At 40.8% G+C, this 26,028-nt stretch overlaps 3 protein-coding genes across 4 annotated transcripts in view; 1 reads left to right on the forward strand and 2 right to left on the reverse strand.

Moving 5' to 3' along the window:
• Positions 1 to 26,028, reverse strand: part of Cdc6 (Cell division cycle 6) — a 324,753-nt gene that overhangs the window by 239,344 nt on the left and 59,381 nt on the right. The gene's annotated exons all lie outside the window — the stretch shown is intronic.
• Positions 15,021 to 16,665, reverse strand: Nup44A (nuclear pore complex protein Nup44A). The gene is made up of 4 exons (XM_065231816.1): positions 16,470 to 16,665; positions 15,743 to 16,395; positions 15,532 to 15,677; positions 15,021 to 15,474 (listed from the first exon to the last, which is right to left on the reverse strand). The coding sequence occupies exons 1-4, from the start codon at positions 16,578 to 16,580 to the stop codon at positions 15,302 to 15,304; spliced, it is 1,083 nt and encodes a 360-aa protein (XP_065087888.1). The 5' UTR covers positions 16,581 to 16,665; the 3' UTR covers positions 15,021 to 15,301.
• The window catches only part of ACC (acetyl-CoA carboxylase), a 63,142-nt gene continuing 53,982 nt past the window's right edge, over positions 16,869 to 26,028 (forward strand). The window contains exon 1 of one of the 2 annotated variants that reach the window (XM_065231855.1): positions 16,869 to 17,178. Coding sequence is in view for 1 of the 2 variants with exons in the window: in XM_065231863.1 (XP_065087935.1) it covers positions 17,388 to 17,472 (85 nt within the window). In the remaining variant the exon portion in view is untranslated. Of the gene's footprint in view, positions 17,179 to 17,372; positions 17,473 to 26,028 lie in introns of those variants that run through there. The other variant, XM_065231863.1, reaches the window with a different exon arrangement.

Raw genomic sequence — 26,028 nt, forward strand, 5'->3', positions numbered from 1 at the left:
TACCTCTTAATTGCAAAGTTTTGGCAGCACTGCACCTTAGTTTTCTGCTAAATTTTACACGTGCTAAAGTAAACAAGACGTAACAGTGAGCAGCAGGAGTGCTTCCACTTGTCCAAATTTTTCTTCCGCCGGTTTATCTATGGCATTGGAATCGGTTCCTGCTACTAGCAGAGCGGTACACCACGACTCGAGCCACCACTAATTTCAACAAATTTCAAGTGTCATAGCAACCAACGAAATAAACTCAGTGTGCCTGAATGATCAGCGAGCAAGGGTTCCGCAAGTGTGACGTCCGGCTCGAACAAACATGCATTCTGATCCTGACAATTGGAACTGCTTATGGATCAACGCCACGAAATAGCTTCTGGAAATGTCGAAAGGTGCAATAAGTAAGAATAGATTTTAAACCCCTCACCGTCAGGAAATAAAACAGTTTTTGTTATATTTTTGCAGAAAAAAAACGAGCTTATTTCAACGGAAAAGGTAGGTTGTGAATCGGGAAGCGTACACGGCTAACAAGCTGCTGATTCAGCTACGCTTGAGGCAGGAAGAAAATTCTCCGATGTACAACCCAATTGAGAAGCATACCAGGACGTTTATGCTAAGAAACTCGACTTTGAGCGAATCAGTCCGTAGAAAGGAAATCTTTGGAGGATTTCAAGGCCACTGCACCGACGCTTTAGGAAACCGGGTGGACGAAATGGTCCCAATAGAGGATGTCCGCAGCATCAGCTGATGAGATCAAATTCTTTCGGATAAATCAGACGGATGACCAGAGCAGCTTAGTCCGGAACCAGATAACGGAATCCAGTTTTAATGTAAATAAAATATATTTAGTAATAAATCATTTGAATAGTAATAATTTTTAATGTAATACAAATTAGGTCTTAAAATGAAAATGATGCTGTAAAAATTAAAATACTTGTTTTTAAATTGAAAATATATATTTTTACGATCCGAAATACCATACTTTCGTATTAAAAGTTGTTTTAATTAAAAATATCTAATCCGCTTTTAATTTCAACACTCCCACGCTTTCCATTTGACAGTACAACAATTCATTTTGAAAGTTTTAACTTTTAAAAGTAGGGAGCAAATAACTTTTAAATTAACAGTTGACTGAGTTTTGTTTTGAATGCTGAAGACTTTCTACCAAAAAGAACCAACGCAAACTTTTAATTTCACCAATGCTTTTTTTAATTTTTTTATCGATAATTTTTTGTGTGTAGTTTTTATATATCATCTGAAAGAGCTTTGTTTTCTGAGCATCACTATATTTTTGTCGATCCCATATACATTCATCTTAGTTTGTAAATCAAGATTTAAATTTTTATTTGTGTGTGTGTGTGTGTGTGTGTGTGTGTGTGTGTGTGTGTGTGTGTGTGTGTGTGTGTGTGTGTGTGTGTGTGTGTGTGTGTGTGTGTGTGTGTGTGTGTGTGTGTGTGTGTGTGTGTGTGTGTGTGTGTGTGTGTGTGTGTGTGTGTGTTTTTTTTTTTTTTTTTTTTTTTTTTATAGTAAGGTTTAGGAAAGCTTCAAGAAGCCTGGCCTGTAGTGAAGGTGGCACGGTGTGGTATCCACTAGTTGCCTAGTGCAGCTCCACTAAAACCCATTCCTTACTCTCTCCTCTGCCTGGATCCCCCCGGGACCACTGTGAAGCGACTACTTCGGGGGGTGGCTGTGCTCATGCACTTGTCGTACTCTCAGCGCTAGCTGGCGTTGCTAGATCGCTGCTCTTCTCTCCATTTACGCTGCAGCTCTGACATAATCTGTGTGACTGCCCTGCTGACGGCATTCCAAGAGTCCTCCTCTCGACACATTTCATCAACGACATTCTCCACGTTAAGGACGGGCATCTCCGTTCGCACTGCCTCGAACCTTGGACAGTCAAAGACCACATGCTCCGGCGTTTCATCGACGTTGCCACACTCCGGACAGAGGGGTGACGCTGCGTGTCCGAACCGATGCAGGTATTTCCTGAAGCAGCCGTGGCCAGACAGGAACTGCGTTAGGTGGAAATTGACTTCTCCGTGTTTTCTGTTCACCCAGGTCGAAAGAATCGGTATTAGTCTATGTGTCCATCTACCGTTCTCCGTCGTGTTCCACTCCTGTTGCCACTTAGCCAATGACTCCACTCTCACAACTTTCCGTACTCTTCCGGCTTCTCTCTGCCTGTAGCACTCACTGTCCTCCACCAGGGTGATGCCGATAGGGATCATACCGGCGATAACGCATACTGCTTCCGACGAGATGGTTCTGTACGCACTCACGACTCGCATGGCCATGAGCCGGAACGTACTGCTCAGTTTCCTTTGGTTCTGCTTCGTTTCCAGCGCTGGAACCCAGGCTGGACCTCCATATCTCAGTATCGATGATGACACGCTGGCCAGAAGACGCCTCTTGCTACTGCTGGGACCAGCGTTGTTCGGCATGATTCTAGCTATCGCGTTGATGGCCTTCGAAGCCTTCTCACAGGCATATTCGACGTGGCTGTTGAAGTTTAGCCGGTCATCGATCATCACTCCCAGGTATTTTAACACACGCTTCGAGGCTATGGTGTGCTCCCCGACGGTGATTTCCGCCCGCTGTACCGCTTTACAGTTACTGACCAATAACACTTCCGTTTTGTGGTGGGCTATTTGCAGCTTCGCTCCTTTCATCCAGTTACCAATCATGTCGATTGCCTCGGTTGACAACACTTCCACCTCTTCCAGCGTCTCGCCTGTTACCGTCAAGACGACGTCGTCCGCAAAGCCAACGATCTCAACTCCTTTGGGCAGTTTCAGCGTTAGCACGCCGTTGTACATCCCGTTCCAGAGCGTTGGACCAAGGATGGAGCCTTGTGGAACTCCCGCTGTGATCCTAATCGATCTCTGTCCCATGTCTGTCTCGTAGACCAGAACCCGGTTCTGGAAATAACTCCTCAGGATCCTGCACAGGTAGTCAGGGACCCTCATTCTATGCAGTGCTTCGGCGATGGCCTCCCAGCTGGCGCTGTTGAACGCATTCTTGACGTCGATCGTTATGACGGCGCAATATCGATCTCCTCTCCGCTTCTGTTTGGACGCCTTTTCAGCTCTCTCGACCACTGTCCGAATTGCATCCACCGTCGATCTCCCTTTCCGGAATCCGAACTGCCTCTCCGACAATCCGTGCTCACTCTCCGTGTATTTCGTCAGCCTGTTTAGGATGATCCTCTCCAAAAGTTTTCCGAGTGTATCCAGCAGGCATATAGGCCTGTATGATGCTGGATCCCCCGGCGGTTTTCCTGGTTTCGGCAGCAACACTAGCTTCTGTATCTTCCACCTGTCAGGGAAGTGACCCTCGTTCAGGCATTTCTGCAGCACCATCCTGAACATGTCCGGGGATGACTGGATCGCCGCTTTCAACGCTACGTTGGGGATTCCATCCGGACCGGGAGCTTTCTTCACCTTCAATCCTTTCGCCACTACTACGAGCTCCTCGTTGGTGATTTCGACGTTATCTCCCTCTCTTTCTCCGTACGGTGTAGGTGGCCAGGTTGTTGGGTCGTGCTTCGGGAAAAGTCCTTCCACGATGACTTTCAGCTTCTCTGGGCACATTTCAGCGGGCATCGTTGGACCTCTGATCTTCGCCATCACGACTCGGTATGCGTCACCCCAGGGGTTGGCATCAGCGTCTCGACACAGCTCCTTAAAACAGTTCGACTTGCTCTGCTTAATCACTCGTTTAAAAGCGGCCCTGGCCGCTCGAAACACTTCTCTTCGTTCCTCTCTGTCTGCTTCCGTTCTTGCTCTCTGAACACGTCTTCTGGCTCTGAGACAACTAGCGCGGAGAGTACTAAGTGCCTCGTTCCACCAGTAGACTGGACGCCGTCTGTTATTTGGCTCCAGTTTCCTCGGCATGGTCGTGTCACATGCTCTCACTAACGTTTCTGTCAGCTCGTCCGCATTTAGATCTACGGGACTCCCGTCCGCACGAAGTGCCTCAACGAACAAATCCTTGTCGAAAGCTTTCGTCTTCCACTTTCGGTCACAAGTTCTCGTCCTCCGTACTGCCACAGTATTCCGTTGACCGATGCCATATCGTATCGCCTGATGGTCGCTATGGGTATATCCTTCGCACACTCTCCAATCCATGTTTGCCATCAGCGACGGACTGCAGAAAGTAACGTCGATAATGGATTCTCGGCCATCTCTGCGAAAAGTGCTGCTGGTGCCTTTATTGGCCAGCATAACTTCCAGTTTTGCCAGAGCTTCCAGCAGACTGTGCCCTCTTGCATTGGAACACCTGCTTCCCCACTCCACTGCCCAAGCATTGAAGTCTCCTCCGATGACTACCGGTCGTCGTCCGACCAGCTCTTCGGTAAGTCCATCAAGCATCTCGTGTGTGTGTGTGTGTGTGTGTGTGTGTGTGTGTGTGTGTGTGTGTGTATGTGTGTGTGTGTGTGTTGGGCGTTGGACAAGTAGAACTGCGAATAATTTGATCAAATCTCATGCTCCGTAATGGTGCCCTTTATGTTGTGAAAACTAGTACTTCAAAAAGGGTAACTTTTGAGGCAAGACAGGGTATCCTCAACAAGTTAAGGGAACAGGATGCACTAGATGTCCACAACAGGTACAGCAAAACATCACATAGACGCCCTTATTCACACTAACTACTCAGGGGATAGAAGGTCAAGAAGAGCCACCGCCGCCAACTAAAGCTTGAACCGGGTACCTGGGACTCCCACGATATACCCGCGGCAATGGTCAGCAGACGATGCCCTGTGCGTATTTAGTATGTAATATGTTTTATTTGGATACAAAAAATGTTTGAAGCCATGCGTCATCTAAACCATAATTTGCATCACCACAAATACACTTGTCAACAATCTTCAACTGGAACGTGCTCATCAAATCACTTCACCCAGGAGCGCATTCCCGATGCTTCCACGCATATTTTTCTCTCCACTCCAACCACACAACAACCAAATATCACTTTTCTTCACTTTTCTTTTTCAAGACACTCCGTGCACAAAAGCAATGCACATCGTAAAACCCTAACAATAGATCAGCTTCTGAGTGTTCACTCGGCTGTCGACAAAAGCAGGCCACTCTCGATGTGTGCTACGCGATCGTCTGTTTTCTCGGCAGCAACCATTGTGTGGTCCTCCCCAACGAACAATTCAAAGTCACAAATAAGCATACACATTGAATAAATGCAGTATAACAGTGTACAATGCTGAATAAAACAGGATGTCGAATTATGTGCTGAAAAAAGCTCATTGAGATCGATAGATGCGCTTTTATTCCGCGGTTTGCTCTGATATGATTAATTTCCTTATTAGAAGCTTTATAAACGTTGACTGTCTTCCTTATTCAGAACCAGAAGGTTGATCTAATAACAAACTGAATAAATGTAATTTGCACATGCATAGTCGCTTTTATTCGGCTGTTTTCAATTGATTGAATAAAATGCTTTACTAAACGTCTTATAAACGTTTTCTAGCTCCATTATTAGATTTCTTCGCATTGTTTTACAATATTGCTGTATGAAGGTGAATACACTCAGCAAAACAGCTCTTATACCACCCAACAAACAATTCAAAGTCACAAATAAGCATATATATTGAATAAATGCTGTATAACAGTGTACAATGCAGAATAAAAAGAGTTGTCGAATTATGTGCTGAAAAAGCTCATTGTTCCACTCTGATCTGATTAATTTACTTATTAAAAGCTGTAAAAGTGTTAAATGTCTTCCCAATTCAACGCCAGAAGTTCGATCTAATAACAAACTGAATATTTGTACATACATTGACACTTGAATTCAACTGTTTTCAATTGATTTAATAACATGTTTTATTAGACGTCTAATAAATGTTCTCCAGCTCCTTTATTAGATTTCATTGCATTACTTTACAATATTGCTGAATAAAGGTGAATACAGTCAGCATAATAGCTCTTATACCACTATGCGTCCATGTTGTAATCACATGATTTGTAAATGCTTTATAAACGACGTATTAGATTCATTATTCGACAACACTGATTCAGTCTCACAACAAGGCGAAATCAGTAGAGTAGTGGTTACTGTTTCCGCTTTCCAATTAGAAGGTCATGAGTTCAATCCCAAGCTCAACCTTTTTTTTATTTGTGTAGAACATAATTAATTTAAGTAGTAATATCGATCACATGACTGCATTGATTTAGTTTAAAATATAGCCGAGCATCTTTTCTTTCGACTTGGAGATGTGTGAAATTAATCGATTAATGAATTAATCATTCCCACAGGGCCTTGATGGAGCTAGAGTTGCGATCGGGAGTGCTGATAGGTATTTACTTTCATGCAAGCTTTTATAGATTATTTAGTTGCCCATATGATGAATTCTAGGATAGCTCAGATGACAAGGCAAGCGGCTGGTGATCGGAAGGTACATGGTTCCAATCCCATACAACGGCAAGATGTATAAGTATTTAATAAATTTTCCAATATCTGTGTGGTGCGAGCCACGTCAGAAATATTGAAATACAATACACTTAAGAAACATACACACCCTTCCCTGTCCCCCCTGTCCCCTGTCCTCTTATTTTCGGGTTAATTTTCCCACAGTTGAATAATCGTTTAATAAATGTATAATGAATAAACGTTAATTCACATGAGAATCAAGCGTATAGAGAGCATCACTGTTTTAAGGAAGCAGTGATGTCTAATAAACGCTGTCGCTCATATAAGTCGAATAAAAGCTTACATACCTTATACACCAGTAGTTCAATGTTGAGGTTGAATAAATTCTCCAAATTTGTGTGAACAAAGCCTGAACAGAAGTTATTATTAAAAATAGTACAAGTAATGTTAAGCATGCAGTTGAATAAAATGGCCAAGAAGTCGTTTCTTCAATAGACGATTGTTTGTTGGGTCCTCATTGTTCTTCATCAGCAGTTCTTTCGGTCGATGCATCGTCGACTTTGGAAAGCAACCGTTTCGTGATGAGTGTGTGAGTGCTGACCACGTTTTGGGTCCATTGCTGCAATGGACGCGTTCTAACCCTCGTTGACGTACAACAATTTGCCATACAATGAAACCACTGGAAGCGGCTCCAGTTCTGATGGAGGAGGCTTTTTGGATAGCGGAAGTACCTTTTGACTATAGTTTTAAGATGTATTGTATAGTGACCAAGAATCCTCGGCTCTGTAAAGTTAATTCGGTTAAGCCTTATCAAATAAATTACTAAAAAAAAAAAAAAAGATCAGCGCCGTTTTCATCACCGCGTAAATAAACAGAAATTAAAGTTTTCACTCGCGATGCCACAAATTTCTGGTCCGGGAAAAAACAACCAAACCACGCAGCGCCAAATCTTCTGATGCTTGCAATTTTGCAAACATGATGAATCATCAGATTTAAATTTTTATTTGTCGACACTAAATCGCATTTATTTAAAATAGTTCCAGTGTACCGAAATTGATGAAATTTTGGATTTAGGTTCCATTTTTAAAGCAGTTTACGAATAGGTATTTACCTCAATGCCCTTAAACAACCCAATTGGGTTTTTAAGGGTATCCCTAATAAAATTTGAATGGTTACTTTGCTTAACGACGTTTTCAGGGTTTCATAAAAACCATTTTTCGAGTAAAATTTGAAATGGGCCTATGTCCAAAACGTAAACAAATCGGGTTTTGATACCATTCTTTAGCACCGCTTGATAGCTACTAATCGTGTAGGAATGTTCCGCATAATCGAGAAAAATCATTAAAAATAACTCGATTTTCGAAACGGCCGATCAACGAAATTTTTCGGCCAACCATTCATTTATTTCATTTAATTGATAAGCCTAGTGACGTAGAAGGGCCGATGATTGAAAAATTTCAAACCAATGCTAGGCCCTATACATGCCTATACTGCTTGAGGAAGGGCCGATGATTTGTTTTGAATTTATTTGACGTTGCGAAAAGGCTTAGCAAAGGGCGTACCATTTCTGATGACAAGCACAACGGCTTAACAAAAAAGGCCTATCCATTGAAAGATTCACAAAAAGGCTTATTAATTTATGAAATTTAATTGTTATCGATTTTCATATATTTTTGAAAGCTTTTCGCATATTTTGGATGTTGTATACTGAGATACAGTTACTATTGTTATTGTGAACAATAGAAATGCCTAAAATACTTCAATTTTCTTAAATATAAATTGAATAGTGGCGGAAAAATTTATAATTCATTTTTTGGTTTGTTTACGTTTTGGACATAGGCCCATTTCAAATGTTACTCTAGATTTGTTGATCACAACGCAAAAATTCATGTGTGGGACACATAAAAACAATCTTTGAAATTTTATCAGTGTATAGGACAGGAGCGGATTCAAAGCAACACTGCCAATGCAATCAAGAATTGCGCTGCTCGATTGGCTCTGGCTTGACAGTTCATTTGGCCAGCGCTGCCATTTATACAGATTTATCTGTATTATACAGATTTTTAATCTTAATACAGACCCGATACAGAATACAGATTTATCACAGATTTTTAAATTACAATACAGATTTATACAGATTTTTATAAAATGCTTGAGAAAAAAAAAATTCAAAATTTATAAAAACAAAATAATTTGCTCGATTTTATCAGGGATCTGTTCGAGGCGTTGCTTTTTCTTTTATGCTTCTCTCAAGCGCCCATTACATTTGTCAATATATTGACAAACATCGTATTGTCAATTTTCCTTACAATATAATCAATATATAAATATTGACAACATTAATGACAATACACTAAAGCGTTTGTTACACAGGTCAATATATTGACAATAAATTGACATACTGACAATATTATTGAAAGATAATATTGATGACGATGGTTTGATGACGAGTATTGTTGAAAGCTGATTTTCATTTCACTTTCTCAATATTCTACCCCTACCCAAGAGGAGGGAGAACGTACGTCATTTAGACCGACTGACACACAATGCACCTTCACCCATGCAGTGTTGGCATTTTGTTTAAATCTTCGTTGGTGATATAAAATGGATATCAAACTAAATAAGAAAGTATCCTTTTACAGTCGCCAATCACTACCCAGGCTTCGTCTATATCGATGTTCATTTTCTACATCGTAACGCAAATTCAATAATATCACAAACGAAGTGACAGACGGAGCGGCTCGAAAACTTTGGTGACTAACCTGCTATTTCAATTTTTCAGTGTACCTCACGGCAACACTATCTACTCATATGTACTAGCTTAAAGCACAAACGAAGTGACAGACGGAGCGGCTCGAAATTTGGTTTGACGCACTTACATTTGAAATTTTCGAGTGTACCTCACGGCAAAACTATCTACTCATATGTACTAGCTTAAAGTAGTTGATGCTATTGGGGCACCGCCTGTTATCTCTTTTTCTCTAACGAAAATTGAAAGGGAGAGCCTGTTGTCAAACTGCATGCCACTATGTTGTGTTCATTGTTATCTGCACTTCTTTTGTATAATGAAAGACCTTAGGCCAAAATGATTAGGAGTAAACACATCGGGTTAACATTTGCTTACAAATAAACGATGTTGAGCTGTCAATGACTCGCGCTTTTTGGCGGCAATTGCTGCTAAAGATTTCATCAGTCGGTGCTCCTAACCAAAGCCATGGTCATTCGCGACCGAGAAGATATCGTTGTTGGACGCCAAACAGGACCCGCCCGTAAAAAAATCCAATAAAAATACAATGATTTTGAATGGAGATTTTTGTTGATTATCATAAAATCAAAACGAAAATCATGGTATATGAGAAATGTACAGTAAAAAAGGGGGGTTGTTAAGCATCTTAACACTAAAAAAAAACTGATTTTTCTCGAACAAATATGATATCATCAAATTAATTTTCATTGAGAATTGTATCTTTTAAAACGAAATTTATTTTTTCACCCGTCCAATAATTTAACAATAAATTTATAATGTGCCCGAAATTCAACCGTAAAAATCATTGTAATTTCGTTATTTTATAATAATAATTTTTTTTTTCGGGTGGCCATACTCGGTATGCATTTGCTCCTCCGTAGAGGAACTGAAAGCTCTCGACGAGGGCGATCTGAAGAAGGAAAATTTACTCCAAAATCATGCCGAAATCCATCGAATCGATCGACGTGCTGAAGGTGAGATGGTGAGAATGAAGGAGGATCGGATGAAACCAATTTTGTTCAATTTATTATTTATTTCGGCTAAAGATGCTGTATGTCACGCGTTTGAGCATGATTGCGGTACGATGGTGCGATGCTCTATTCTGGACCGGGCTACTAGACGTGGCAAAACTAGTCATTATACCTGCTACGTGTACCTTGTTACCTGAAGACGAGGAGGGAATCTTCGGATTCATGGAGGAGGACATCAGAAATGAGGAAGCTCGTATCCGAGGACAAAAGTGTTACATCTGCAAGGAACGGTATGCAAACGTTTGGTGTTGCGCGAAGAAGTGCTTCCGTTCATTCCATACGCTTTGTGGGATGCAGAATGAGTGCCTGTAGCATTACGTGGAAACGTTCCAGTCGTGGTGCGATAAGCACGTAGCGCTGGTGGATAAGGTGAAACACTCCGAGACCGAAGCCTGTGGGATTTGCTACGATGATATGGGACCGTACAGGAAGCTGGAATCGATTCGTGACCCGTGCTGTCAGAATGGCTGGTTCCATCGGAGCTACGTGGCACAGTTTGCCCAATCGGCGAGGTACTTTTTCAATTGCCCTTTGTGCAACAAGGACGACTTTAGTCTGCAGATCCATCAGCGTGGCATTTATATTCCGGAAAATTAAGCGAAGCGGCGGAGGTGGGTGAATCGGTATTTGAATACTGAATATTTTATTTTAATTGTTCGAGGGATGCCTCGTGGGAGCTGGAACCGAATGTATTCAACGATCAGTTGGAACGTCTTTCGGAGTGTGACGCTGAAGAGTGTCGCTGTCGGTATGGGCGAGATTACGACGATTGCAAGCGTTGGGATCTGATCCTTTGTGCAACGTGCGGTTCGACTTGTCGCCAAGATCAGTGCATGGAGGTTCCCTCGAAGAACTATGTTTTCACCTTTTGTAGTCCGATTGTCCGAAAGACGCCGGAAGCGGTTTTGAAGCTAGCCGAGGCTTCCCGAAGAGTGGAAGCAGCAAGATGGGGGAAGCCGGTAACGATAGCAGAGAGGGGAGTTCTAGGGGCCGATCTAGTGGCAGACGTCAGATTGAATCGGATGATTCAGATTCTGAAGAGTCAGTTGCATTGACGACCAAACGCAAATCTCAGAAAAGACGAACCGCAATAGACAGTGACGACAGCGATTCCGATCTGGTTTCTACACGAAAGAAACCAACGTCGAAATGACGGCTGTCCACGTCTTCATCTAGTTCTTCCTCGTTCGTTTCTTCGAAGCGAAGAAATCAGTCTGGAGGAACTGGTCAAGAAGATTCCACTGCCACGTGGAACTTCCGTCGAAAAATTACTTCGAGTCAAACCGGTCGTAAGGCTCGAGAAGCTCAGCTCGGAAAAGATCAAATCGTTGACTTCTTCGGAGAATGAAGACGAAGCATCCTCCGCCGGATCGTCGACCGTGTTCGATTTCAACTATCGTGTGAAGTTAAACAAAAAGCAGGGCCGAAAATCGATGGTAGAATTGCAGCCGATCAAACAGGTCATCCGCTCCGACACGAACACGCTAACGGATGCCTCGGTGGAGATCGTGCGTCCCAAGACGCCTGCCCAGAAATCTTTTGGAAAGCAGTTCAAACTGAAGCTTTTTGGGTCGAAAACCGTCCCACGAAAACGTTCCACCAGCGAGTCTGATCCGGAGTACGTTACAGCGAAGAAAAGTTGATTTAATTTTAATGACGAACTTGCAGAATTTTCCAGCACTAGTGCACTAAGCAGGTCTTTCCCACGGCGCAATAGATTACTGCCAACGATGCCACCTCAAGCGGAAATGCGATTCGAGACCGGGTTGACGTTGATGCTCAAAAGCGAGAAAATGTTCCGGATTTCTCTACCCATGCGAATGTCAGCTGGTATCACACTGCTTACAGGTACTGAGGGAGAACCTTCCAAAACTTCTAGTGTTTGGACTGGTGGTATGGCACAAAGAATGCACAATGCACCACGAACCGACGGAGAATCGTATGTGCTGTGATCAATGTGATTGGTGAGGCAGAAGGAAACAAGCCAGCACTTGCATTATCACGACGTTCTTATGCATAATCTAGTGTGACGAAACGTTGGATCATGCATAAGAACACCGTGAGAACGACAGAGTCGACTACATTCCTTCTGCCGCACCTATAGTAACGCACACGGCTCCCGCGCTGACTGTTCCTTACTTTCTCACTCTAATCCAAATTTCCTTCGATGAGTGAGAAAACAGCACCCCGTCAACACGAGCAAGGACACGAGTTGCCAGATCATTGCACACAAAACCAACTTGAATTAATTCAAAACAAAAATACTAGCGAACCTGGCGGTGAGGGGCGGAAGGTGGACTAAAATTCTATTACAGAGAACCACATTATTTTAATTCATTTCTTCGGAGAAAGTCGTCTGTAACTTCGTTTGTGCTTTAAGCTAGTACATATGAGTAGATAGTGTTGCCGTGAGGTACACTCGAAAATTTCAAATGTAAGTGCGTCAAACCAAATTTCGAGCCGCTCCGTCTGTCACTTCGTTTGTGATTTGAATTTCAGATATCATCATATCATATCATATCATGTGCGTTCCCAATGAAAACTATATGAAAACTTTTTTCAGTGCATAGGTCCAGCAACGACGTTTCTCTTTTGACCCGCTGATCCGTGTTTATTGTGTGGGGAAATTGAGACAAGTAACATTGAGGTTAAAAGGCTTCAAACGTATTGCCATTGATGTTGTCAATATTCGTATATTGATGATATTGATAGAATTGACTGTTTTTTTTTGTCAATATATTCTGAGTATTGACAAAGTGAAATGAAATTCAGCTTTTCGTCAATACTTGTCATCAATCATCATCATCAATATCACCTTTTCAATAATATTGTCAGTATGTCAATTTATTGTCAATATATTGACATGTGTAATGGGCGCTTCACTCCCTCCAACGGAAAACGCAGTCACGCCCGATTCCACTGTGCGTTTATATAGCTGCCTTTTAATAACTCATGATGACATCAAAATTTCGACAGTGAGCATGCATAAGGGCGAATACGCGATGATCGATTCTCTTCATCGATTTTCTCTTTGCATTGCTACAGCTAGGCGAAACAATTTTCTAGAATTTGTTCAATGCAGAGTAGTAACAGCTTGTATTGGTTATCAAAAGCAACAGCTAACGCACCGAGAAACGTTGAATCTAGCGAGTTATTAACAAAAGAGAAAATCGATGAAGAGAATCGATCATCGCGTATAGGCCCTTATGCATGCTCACTGTCGATTTGATGTATTTTTATTTTGTTTTTTCGGCATGCATGCAATAACATGTTGATAACTAAATTTGTAATCTAAATAAAATATCTATATCAAAATAAGTTATCAAGCAGTTCTCACTAATATCAATATATGTTATAATTTTGATATTCTTCGCATATCTTTTAGCTCTCATTTTTGTTCTGTTAGCCATCAACTCCATCAAAATGAAATCAATTTGAGTTATCAGGAATAATGAAGGCAACATAATTCTTGTTTTCATTTTGTTCTCACCCTCTGCTCGGGAACCTATCAAATTTCCATCGACAATTAATCATGTTATGGTGTTTTTGACAGCATTCACAACCAGAGGACCAACCGCTTTCGGATGCATATGGAGCTGGTAGTAAACGATTTGAGATTGTATGGGGATTTACAGTATTAATTGAATATTTCCAATATAAGCATGTATGTTAAATACAAGAAAAGTGCCCGAGCACATTAAAATGGTACAAATACAAGTACTCGTAAACATTTTACTTGCATTGAAAATGTATTTCGTAAGAAATTGCGGATTTTCTGATATTCTCCATACTGCAAAAATGATTTTACCAGCACTGCCGGGGCGACATCTCTCGACTTTTCGGTGTAACTACCACACAAATGACGTAATTAATTGTATTCATCTATATTAAAAATATCAAATAGTAATGAACTCGTGCACTTTTTTGCATTTAAAACTGCTTATCAGGAAGATAATGAATAGAAACTAAAATCTCCATACATTTTCAAACGGCTTCATATCACTCTTATAAATAAGTACGGACGATATCACAAATGGCGCAATTATATCCCGTATGGTTAGTACGATAGCCCGAATAGGTGGTTAAGCACTTTTTATGGTTATTTTGTATGCACTGTATTTGTAAAACAACAAAACATGATTAATTAAGAAAAAAATCGTCAATACAGAAAATACAGATTTTTTAATAGAGTGGATACAGATTTTTTATAAAACCACCTGGCAGCTCTGCATTTGGCTCAAACCCAACCAGTCCGCTTCTCTCTTATACTAGACCCTCTCTAGTTTAAACGGTTCGAATGAAAACAAAAATATGGGATGATGTACCTTGTTGTTGTACCCGAAAATAGTTTTCATGTAGCTTCCATTGGAAACGCAAATGCCACAATGCTCTGTTTTCTCCGCCGAAGCTGCGGTTATCTTTGTTGCCGTTACAACACCCTCGGACCGGCCCATACTGGTGCTATCCGATTCGTACAGCGTGATACATGCCCTGGATACAGGGTATTGTGGAAGCCACACCTGGCCACCTGGACGATTTTTACTAATTAATTTTTGGCCAGAGCTATAGTTAGTTACTCTTCATAATCTATCGCCAAGTATTGTCATCTCGTCGGTCAGCTCATAGAAAGTAACCATACTTTTTCGTAACACATTCTTTGTAAGCTCAACCGCAGAAAGCAACATGCGCAGTAAAGGAAGCTTAAAACCCAGCACAGTTTTGATGACTCAACTGGGCTTTCTATTTAAAAAAAATTCCGGCGAAACGAGAATGCATACAAACTTTATTAGTCGTGCTCGAGCAGTCCTGCCTCTGAATATTAGATAAGATTCATCTGAAGAATAGAATTGGCTTTAAAAAAAAAATGCGATTGAGTCCCATGATGTAATAATGTTGCTTTGCTGATTATCGATTCAACTTACCGGTAACTAGATCTTTACCAAAATTTCTCAAAATACAAGTATTTTTTTTTCAATTTCGTGACAAAATGTTTCTGCTACATACAGTTGCTTGATCATTCCCGGAACATGTATAACTCTAACTATAATTATTGATCTAAAGAAAACCTATTCACTTTATGTTTGTGAACTTTCTATAACTTTATTGACCACATTACTGTAAAGAAAATCTGGAAATAGGAAAAGAATAGAGCCAATATTCAATGCCTCGGCACCTGAGTAGGATGACTGATGGTTCCACGCTTGTAGTACTTTGCAGTAGCATTGACAATGCTGGACAAATTCAGCGACGGTGCTATGGAATTTTCCTGAGCAGACTGAGGATTTTCCGCCTTCAGCACCGCGGCGCATCTCCAACTTTTTAGATAATTCACTGAAAACAACAAAAATATGTAAAACTTATTCAAAACAGGCAGCAGGGCAGACGTACTTTTCCACATGCGAACGCAACCATCGTCTCCAGTGGAAGCCAGCATCGTTCCGGTAATGTTCCATGTCACGCGCCAAACGGTACAGTAATGGTCTCCAAACTGTGCTACTTGTTGGATATCCAGGCGTGTGTTTGAAGTTGGTTCTCTGTAAAAATTAAATAATTTGTAAGGCTGTCTCAATTTTATAAGTATAATAAGCTACTGTCTTACAACGTCGGTTTCAGGTTGAAAATTTGTACATCCTTACTAGCCACTGCTAGAATGTGGTAACTCCGTCCTACGTTCGGAGCAAAAGCAATATCGTGCACGGGTTCAATGATTGAATTGATGGTTTCGGTTTTTGCCCAACGCCGTGAGTTTTCACTATATTCAAAAATGAACACCTTCCCGCCGGAACTTTGGGAGGAATCGTCACTTCCGGCAGCAATCATTGGAGCGTGTAAGCGGAACATCGATTGGTTCCACGACAGACAACTCAGTGGAATTTTCACCGCAATCTCATGGGATAGTGTCCACTGGGAAAGATTCATTATGTCTGGTGCTTCGTAGATACGAATGATTCCATCGGCAGAACAGGTGGCCAATACCAAACCTTGCGACTTGGGAGCAAACTTCACATCCGTGACGCTGGTTCTCGAATCGACTAGATTAGTACGTCGAACCCAGCGTTTTACCGGTGACATAGTCGGTGAACTTTTTTCGCCAACGGTTTCCTCCCACACTGAGACGGTTCTATCGAAGGAACATGTAGCCAAAACTTGGCCGAATTCGGGATGGGCCCAGGACAGGCGCCAAACCGATCCGGAATGTGCCTTCCAGCTCGCCGTAACACTCCACACGCCGGTATCGCTTTGATCCCAGACCTATGATGGTAAAGAACCAAAATTTGGTATTAGTATGAGTACATGTTCACACATCCAACCGATTGAGCGCTCACCTTCACGTATTGATCACTGGAACAAGTGGCCATCCGCTGCCCATAATAGTCGTATGCCACATCGTGTATCACATCCTTGTGCTCCGTGTGGATGGCTTGATTCTCGAACATTTTGCGGTAATTTAATTCGCTTATTTTATTATATTTTTTGCAAAATTGGTAAACTAAACAAACGCACCCGCTGATCGACCGCCGAAATCGCACACCAGCAATCTCTTTGTTTTGACGTTTCCGAAAACTGTAAACATCATTAATGATCTAGACAAGTTGTTCAACTTTACTTCGGCATTCATTAAGCCCGCTGGGATCAAACGTCATCATTATCATCAATCTTTTTCAATAATGACTACTGACTTTCTTCACGCACTCTTTTGCCAAAAACAGTTCGCTGACATTTCGATCTACTCTCGGGAATCTGGTTGCGGTATCTCGTCCGATGTGCGATTCGCGTTTCTTTTCTGCTGGCTAACGGCATTGTGCAAAATGCGTCTCTAAATATTGTGTCGAACAGAGCTAAACTAGTGTGTTAACGGTTAAGTCCAGTGCGTGGACAGTAAACGGTGAAATTCGAGTGCGGTGGAAATTTTTCCCATTAGATAAGCATTTCTCGCAAGGGTAAAAAGTGACCAAGTGAATCCGATAGTGAAGAAAATCGATCCGTGAAAAGCCATTCGAAGAAAAGGCGCAAGGCGAAAAAATATGGATAAGTGTATGTCAGAGTATTTCTCTTTTTCCCTGGGTGAATTCTTTTGAGCTGGGCAGCTTCGATGCATTCGCGTGACTAAAGATAAAACGACTGGATTACCGGATAGATATTGATAAGCAGCAGCCGTCGCCGGTGCAATCTTCATAGATTGATAACGTGTGTTGGCTGGAAGTGCACCTTTTTTTCTGTGACGGCATCGTTGTCCAATTAATATGGGCTCAGCTTTTTCCACCAATCAGAAGCGATGGTGTGATTCTCGTCATCGTCATCATCAGCAGATCGGACGCGCTCACATTGGTGTGTGTGTTTTGATTGCTCTTCTCGTTCCCTCCCACTACTGTCCGGTAACCACCTGCTCTTTGTGTGTTCGAATCTGTCCATTAACAAACAAAATAATACCGTGATCATCGAAACCGGCAATATCCAATCACATGACGTCGGTTATGTTGATGATGATGCCTGTGCTTATTATTCGTGCTGGAGTCGGCTGATTGATGACGTACTACAACTTCTGCTAGTACAACAGTTACTGTTACTGGTTGTACTAGCCGGCAAGTACTACCGCACGGGATGCACCGTTTCATTTCGGATTTTTGTGTGGTCTGATGCCCGTGCACACCAATACATGCACTTAGACGGGAACACTCATCATTATGTTCGACACATCGGCCGTGCTTTAGGTTGTTTTTCGGTTTCATTTTTTTTTAATTTTATTCGTGGGGCGCATTTCCCTCAAGGTCAACGTTGTGATGTGAACGCTTTCAACTATTATAGGTACTGTAGTATACACTGCACATCCCACCCACACATGGTCGTGTTCAGAATTGAATCGCCTGGGCAAAATTGACCTACAAACGGTCCCAGCAAAAATATGAATCGTCCCAACCCTGGCACCAGCTACTGGTTTATTGGAGAAGCAGATTTTTCTTTTAGGTCCTGTTATCAAAAATAACAAGGGCGACACTAAATTATCCTCGATTAATTTGAAAAAAAAATCGAGCGTGGTTATTTCTGCAGACCTTTGTAAAATGATGGGAATATCGGCGCCTGTGGTGTATTTGTAAGCGTGACTGTCTCTCCAAAGGGCCTGGGTTCAATCCTAGTGGTGCCATCGGGATGTTGTGAAGCATAAAATCTTTGATCACGCTTTTCTTCGGAAGGGAAGTCAAGTCGTTGGTCCCCGGTCCATAAAATCACAGGTCGATAGGTAGAGTTGCCTCCCTGGTGTCGGTAGCATTGGTACTCAGTACGGAAAACAAACTCGATGGAAAGCAAATCAAAGTAAAAACAAAATGATGGGAACATTTTTATGTAAATTGATCACTTTTTCATTTGTTCAATGTGATATATGTTCAGTTTTTTTTTGTTTTGCATGAAAACGGTCAATTTCAAATTATTTTCTTCTGTCATACTAAGATTTCTTTACAGTAAACTGTAATTTTTTACCGGATATGGAACAGCTGAACATTCGGTAATCGTTACGATAACTTATTTTAAATTTATAACTTGCTCAGTAAACGTGCCTAGGCCCGACTACACTGAAAAAAGTTTTCAGTTAGTTTCTATTAGGAACGCACATAATCTTTTTACAATATTAAAAATAATGATTTTAATCTGAATATCACATAACATAAGAAATTTTATTCGGATAATCATATAGAATTCATTGAACACATAACATTCATGTGTTGTAGTGGTGCAATTTCCAATTATGGGATCACATGAAAGTTATGTGAAATTCACATGGATTTTTTCCACAGGTTATGTGATTTATTTTATGAGTGTAGGCTATCTGATGCCCAACCCAAACCCTCCCCCGCACTTTTTCCTTCCATAATTTGTGGATGACCCTTGCCACCAGTGGTGTCGCTCTATCCTCAATTTATCTGTTCAACAACTCTCAAAACGTTATTGCTTTAAATCGATAAAAATTAGTGAAACTAGAAGACCCTATGCATGTTGGAACCGATTTGAATATAGTTATGGCTCTAAACCACGTTTTCAAAGCTGTTGACCAGTGTGAGGTTACGAAACGCCGCTGCTACAAAGTCAATGATAGATGTCAATGTTTATCCGGATATTATTAAGATCGAGTGTTATAGTGGTAGCTTAGACGTTAATAACAAACCCAGTGGCAGGCGCGTAGGCAACATGTTATACCGTGACAGCGGGCCCAGCACAGCAAAATCCTGGGCCTGATCCTGATGAAATACCTCCATTTTTATTGAAAAAAATAGGAACTTGTTTTGTTAAACCATTGTTTTGGCTTCACAATTTATCTCTCAAATCAGGTGATTTTCCAAAAATTTGGAAGAAATCATTTTTAGTCCCAATATTTAAATCTGGCAAACGGTCTGACATTAAAAACTATAGAGGTATTGCAATTATGTCATGCATTCCTAGAATGTTTGAAGCAATTGTTAACCAAAAAATATTTAACCAGGTTAAGCATCGCATTTCAAATAATCAACATGGTTTTTTTAAAGGTCGGTCAACGTCTACTAATCTTTTGGAATTTGTGAACTTTTCTATTGAAGCAATGGATAGAGGTAATACCAGGGTTGTGAAAATATCAAAAGATCTAATCTCACCAATGTGCATAATCTCATTTGAGTATCGTAGACCAAAAACTCAACACGCAAATAACAGCCGATGATATTACAAGCTGTGATACGGTTGCTATGATATCATGCTAACAAAACTCCCCGGCTACAATTCTCACCAAACTGTGTTGAGTTTGTGCTTCAAGATTTTTGCTGTACATCCGAACACGAAACGAAACTTCCATCACTGCTGGCAGCAGTAACTTCGTGTCTGCCATCTGTGAAGCGTAAAGAAAGATAGCAAACTATGCTTTCTCTTTCTAAGAAAACGATGTGCAAAGGAATCAATTTTGTGGTAAGTCAACTCGTGGCTGCAATTTTACATGTTCTGAATAGTCTCGCAATATCAAAGGAGCTTGTAAAAACAATATCATGCTTGATATTTTATTCCAATATCATGCGTGATATTGGGAGCCCTTGAGAGCTAAACAAAATCATTTGAGTGAGAATTATGCCATCACTGGGTAATACGGTTGAAACCTTATACACGGATTTTAGTAAGGCCTTTGACAGAGTAGACATTCCCTTACTTCTTTTTAAATTAAAACGTTTAGGTATGACAAGTACACTTTTAAAATGGATTGGATCATACTTGTCAGAAAGAACACAGATGGTCCACTTTAAAGGAAAAATATCTTCGCCAGTTAATGTTACCTCGGGAGTTCCACAGGGATCTCATTTAGGTCCTTTATTATTTATTTTATTTGTGGATGACGTGAAGTTTGTGTTAAATCGTTTAAATGTGCTCATATATGCTGACGATATGAAACTGTACATGGAAATCTTTAACAATTCTGATTTGCTACATTTTCAAAACAAAATTGATGTTTTCTACAATTGGTGCGTTAAAAGTCTGCTGGACATTAATGTTAGAAAATGCAATATTATATCTTATTCCAGAAAACACACTACTCTAGATTTCACATGTACTCTAGAAAACCAGCTGGTTGTAAGGTGCGATAAAATTAGGGATTTCCGAGTAATTCTTGACTCGAAGTTGACATTTGTAGATCATGTGAATACCACAATTCACAAAGCAAATAATATGTTGGGATTCATAAAAAAAGATTTAGTTATCATTTTAAAGACCCATATACCATCAAAACACTTTATATAGCTTACGTGAGATCAATTCTCGAATATTGCAGTGTGGTTTGGGCTCTATACCATGAAACTTATATAAATCGTATAGAATCAGTTCAAAAACAGTTTGTGTTATTTGCTCATAGGAAACTCGGCTGGACCTCTTTTCCCCTTCCTTCTTATGAGTCCCGTTGCATGTTGATAAACATTGAAACACTTAAGAAACGAAGAGAAATGTCCATGGTTTCCTTTGTTAATGATATTATCTCACAACGCTTAAATTCAGAAAAAAATATTAGCAAGATTAAATTTTTACGTACCATCACGCATGTTAAGAACTCGAAATGTATTTCAACTGTCACCTCACAGAACCAATTAATAGAAGCATGAGAGTGTATAATAATTATTGTGAGCGTATAGATCTAACAATGCTTAAATATACAGTAAGAAAACACTAACTGCTAGGATTTCATCTCGTTAAGTTTAAAACAATTTTTTTTTTAGATATTTGTATATGCAGTCTGCATTTACTGACAATTTCCAATAAAACGTATGTTTTAAAATAGCATGTAAGGTAACAGCACTATTGTAAAACGGTCTACACTGATTGACGACAAATAAATAAAATAAAATAAAATAAATAAATTATTTGAGCCCGGGATATGCTGCCTACTGTCAAACGCTGCTGTTGGTATAGGCTAGGATGGGTCAATATGATCATTTTTATCAGAACAATGTTTTTTTGGTTCCATTTGGGGTCTAAAACAACTGTGCATAATTTGGAAACGATTGGTTGTAACCCGGGTTTCCGCATTGCGTTTGAGATTTGTATGGAAATTAGTATGGGAAAACCTACTTTTTTGCATCTTTATTTCTAGGGACCACAATTTTGCACAAACCACGCATCTAAATACGTTAAAGTATTGCCCAGGAAGTGCCTAACAACTTTGCTGAAGGATGTATGGTGCTAGAATGTATCTAAAAAAAAAGTAATAGCTATTCAAAGATCAATGGCCCGAATTAAATGCCAAAAATCCCTTTTTCTGCCAACACTGCCGGTGTACCAATGAAAGTCAGACTCGAAACTGAAATAACTTCGGAGTTTCTTATCTTATCGATTTGGTATGTTCAGATGAATTATTCAAAAACGATTTTTCAATCTCATAGGCATATTAAGAGATGAGGGGAAGCTAACTATACCCCCGCCCCTCACCCATTTAAATGGAAGTAAAGCTTCAAACTGCAATAAATCCGGTGTTTCTGATCTTGTCAAGTTGGTATCATATGTATTCACAAACATGTGCTCCATTTAATAGGCATAGAGGGGGGGCTTACTGTATCTTTTCCGTCCCACACTTATATCAATGAAAGTAAAGATAAAGACTAAAATAACTTCGGAGTTTCCCATCTCTCGAGTTGTTCGGATGGGTTACTCAACCATAAATATTTCAATTGTTATAACTTTTTTTAGATACATTCTAGCACCGTACTTGCTTTGGCAAAGTTGTTAGGCACTTCCTCGACTATATTTGTACATCCTTAGTTGTTCATGCTAAATTGTGGTCTCTACGGATAAAAATGCAAAAAAGTTGGTTTTCCCATACTAATCTCCATACAAATTTCAAACGCAATGCGGAAAGCCAAGTTACACCCAATCGTCCCCAAATTTTGCACAGTTGTTTGGGACTCTAAATGGAACCAAAAAAGGGTTGTTCTCGATTGATGAGGTAAAGTTTGCGTTTTTCCATACGCTTTGTTAATAAAAGGTGTCCCACATCAAATTGCATCACGGAAAAAACGCTGTAGAAAATTACCCATTGGGTATTTTCTCATGAAAATTTGGGTAGAAGTAGTTTAGAGTGTATTGTTTACACTGTATTTTTATCGCTGTCACACGGCGAATGAGAACGACCCAAATTTGAGTTTAGTTCACTCATAATCGCCAAAAGTGCAGGAACTCAGCGATGAGTTAATTTGCCTCATGTTTTCCCAGGATTTTCCAGGGAAAAATTCCCGAATTTGAGAAAAGTAAAGATTGGATTCACTCAGTCTATTGGTACTACTTCGAGACTGAATAAAATTTTCGTCAATTTCCTCATTTTCCGGCAGATTTTTTAGGTTTTCCACAGGAAACCATGAGACAAATTTTACTCATCGCTGAGTTCCTGCACTTTTGGCGATTATGAGTGAACTAAACTCAAATTTGAGTCGTTCTCATTCGCCGTGCAGTTTTTCGAAAGTTGTAAAAAATGGCGTCACCCGAAAAGCAACGTCGCGCAATGATTTTGCGCAAGCACCTGGAAAATCCTCAACTCTCTCATCGGGTCATCGGAAAACAACTCGGAATCGTGCAGTCAACGGTGAGTCGTGTGATTAAACGTTACTACGAAACTCTGAGCATCGAACGGAAGGAGAAATGCGGTCAGAATGGATGTTCTACTAGTGATCAGGATCACAAGCGTGTTGTGAAAGCTTTTAAACGGAATCCTAATGCTTCGGTCAGGGATGTGGCCAAAAAGTTGAATCTGTCTAAGTCTCTCGTTCAGAGAGCCAAGGACCGGGATGGACTGCAAACGTACAAAGTGCAGAAGGCTCCCAATCGTGACGAACGGCAAAATACGGTGAGAAAGTCACGGGCCCGGAAAGTATACAACCAAGATGCTGACGAAGCCTCATTGTCTTACTTACGTCAAGGCGGATTTCCGGCAGCTTCCGGGGCTACTGTTCTTCACCGCCCAGCACAAGTTTGATGTTCCGGAGGAAGTAAGGAAGCAGAAACTTTCAAAGTTTGCCAAGAAATACATGCAAGCGATCTGCTCACGTGACAAACGGAGTGCGCCGTTCGTGATTACCGGGACTGTAAACGGGGAGATCTACCTCAAGGAGTGTCTACAGAAGCATTTGCTTCCTCTGTTGAAGCAACACGAGGGCTCGACGATCTTCTGGCCGGATCTAGCTTCGTGCCACTAATCAAATGTTGTCCTGGAGTGGGGGTCACATCACCATCTGTTACCATTTGTTACCAACTGATAAGGACTTGCTGACGAACAATGGAGAAAAATTCGTTGAAGGCGATTTGTCGCTCAAAAATATCGCCTTCCATAGCGCCCACCTTAACCAAGGAGTCCGCTTTCTCATTACCCGGAATTGAGCAATGAGATGGGACCCAAGCTAAGGTGATAGTATAGGAGCAGTTAGATAAAGCACTCGGTTTAGATCGTATTTCAGGCAAGAAATACGAGAAGTGCTTCATCGGCCTCATTGAACGAATAGCCTCCAATGAGCTAAGACTATCCGTAAAAATGAAATAATGGCCAGAAGGTAGTGCGGAAATTCGCTCTACTGCGTAAAATATAGCTGCGAGTCCCGCACGGGGATGAGGTTTGAACTCGTGACTTTGGCGTGAAAGGTATGGATGTTAACCGCTATATCGGTACCGTTCCCTATATGTTTTTTTTAATAGTGACAAGACTCGGGTTACTCTACTGATGATGATCTTGAAGCAAGCAAAAATGGGTTAGTCTTCATCTATGTGATTTCTAGTCTTCTATTCGTTGATCTCTAGTTTGAAGTGGTTAAGACTAGGGTTCTGATGCATGCTGAATATCGGTGTCATTGCTTAATTTTGTGGAAAGCTGAGGAATAACTCTTCGAAGGGCATATATTGCGGCACCTTTTAATTACAATCGGTTCCTTGCGATGAAGGCAAGAATTACAACTGTTTCAAAGCCGAGTACTTCTAGATAGAGCTGGAATTAGGGCGTAACAGCTTTTGTAAACAATGACTTCTTTCGATGATTTCTAGAAAGTTTAGGCTCGCCAACGCAAATCAACAACACCATCGGGTAGAGGAAGACTTCCCCTACCCGTTGGTTATGTAGGTTTGCGTGGGCGAGCCTTGAGTTCCTACAAATCGACGATAGAAGTCATTGTTTACAAAAGCTGTTACGCCCTAATTCCAGCTCTCTCTAGGCTTCATCATTTCTCAATAGGGATGGAGTAATACGACACACATTACATCAAATTACTGGTCGCAGTAGATTTATGTACCGAACAGAGGGAAAAAAAATAACTCGAGATTTTGAAGGATAGCCATACACACTTAGCTTTTTCTACCGAGCTCGGCAGTGCAAATCTCGGCAAAATAAGTTTTACTGAGATCTCAGCAAACATTTCATTTGTTTGCTGAGATTCAGCTAAGCATTATCCGAGACTCAGCTATCAAATGTCACTTTTGCTGAGATCTCAGTGAAACTTATTTTGCCGAGATTTGCACAGCCGAGCTCGGTAGAAAAAAAACTAAGTGTGTAGGTTGATAAACATCAAATGTAAGGGTAGATTTCTTCCATTCTCTGTATATGTTTCTTACAACAAAGGGCTGTGTCACGCATTTCCCCACACTTATTACACGTACTGTCACAAATCCTAGGACCCTCTCTCCCCCTCAAGAGTGGACGCCATGTTTGAATCGACCCAAATGTTATTGTAGTACTTACACCCAAACGTAAATGTAATATTCTATTACAGATACAGTGAATCTCAAAATTCTAGAGTAACACTTGAAATGGGCCTATGTCCAAAACGTAAACAAATCGGGTATTGATACCATTCTTTAGCATCGCTTGATACGAGGGGGGCGACTCTATCTCAGATGCAGAAAATTTTCTGCTTTGCTGTTGTGAGATTCACTCGCGCTTAATAGATTGAAACACGATTTATTTTGCTGCTGCCTCATTGAACATTGATAGGTAATCAGTATGGGCTTAATTGTTTGAGTGTGTAAGAAAATGTAAATTATCTATTTTTTATCAAATAACTTATTAAAACTCAAAAGCAATTTGAGTTTCGTGCAGCCTCTGCCTCTTCCAGTACATCTTTACCCTGAACACCAAAGCCAGCCGTGCGAATTTCGCTTATCATTACATTGATAACGGTTGTTCCGCGCCCCGAAATGAATCGTCCGATTACAGCCTGCGTGAATTTATAGCAAAATCCGAAGCTAAGTCACTTGTTGTTGTAGGGCGAAAGTCGAAACCTTTTACTGTGTACCTACGGTCAACGCGGACTTCTTTAAAGTGTACACAGTGTCTTGTTACACGTCGTGCTAAAAGGCATAGCGTTTAGTCGTCAGTTGAACTAGTTCAGTGCCGGTTGTTCTGAGTGGAAG

Source organism: Ochlerotatus camptorhynchus, unplaced genomic scaffold (assembly GCF_037179485.1).
Source record: "Ochlerotatus camptorhynchus isolate MF236.1 unplaced genomic scaffold, CSIRO-AGI_Acam_v1.1 ptg000035l, whole genome shotgun sequence".
Classification (NCBI taxonomy): Eukaryota; Metazoa; Arthropoda; class Insecta; order Diptera; family Culicidae; genus Ochlerotatus; species Ochlerotatus camptorhynchus.

What these genes read in the sequence shown, in the direction of transcription:
- Nup44A (XM_065231816.1), bottom strand. Translation starts at nt 16,580, where the DNA reads ATGTTCGAGAATCAAGCCATCCACACGGAGCACAAGGATGTGATACAC. An exon ending in CCAGTGATCAATACGTGAAG is followed by an intron (nt 16,396 to 16,469) that starts GTGAGCGCTCAA and finishes TTACCATCATAG; the next exon opens with GTCTGGGATCAAAGCGATAC. An exon ending in TTCAACCTGAAACCGACGTT is followed by an intron (nt 15,678 to 15,742) that starts GTAAGACAGTAG and finishes TAATTTTTACAG; the next exon opens with AGAACCAACTTCAAACACAC.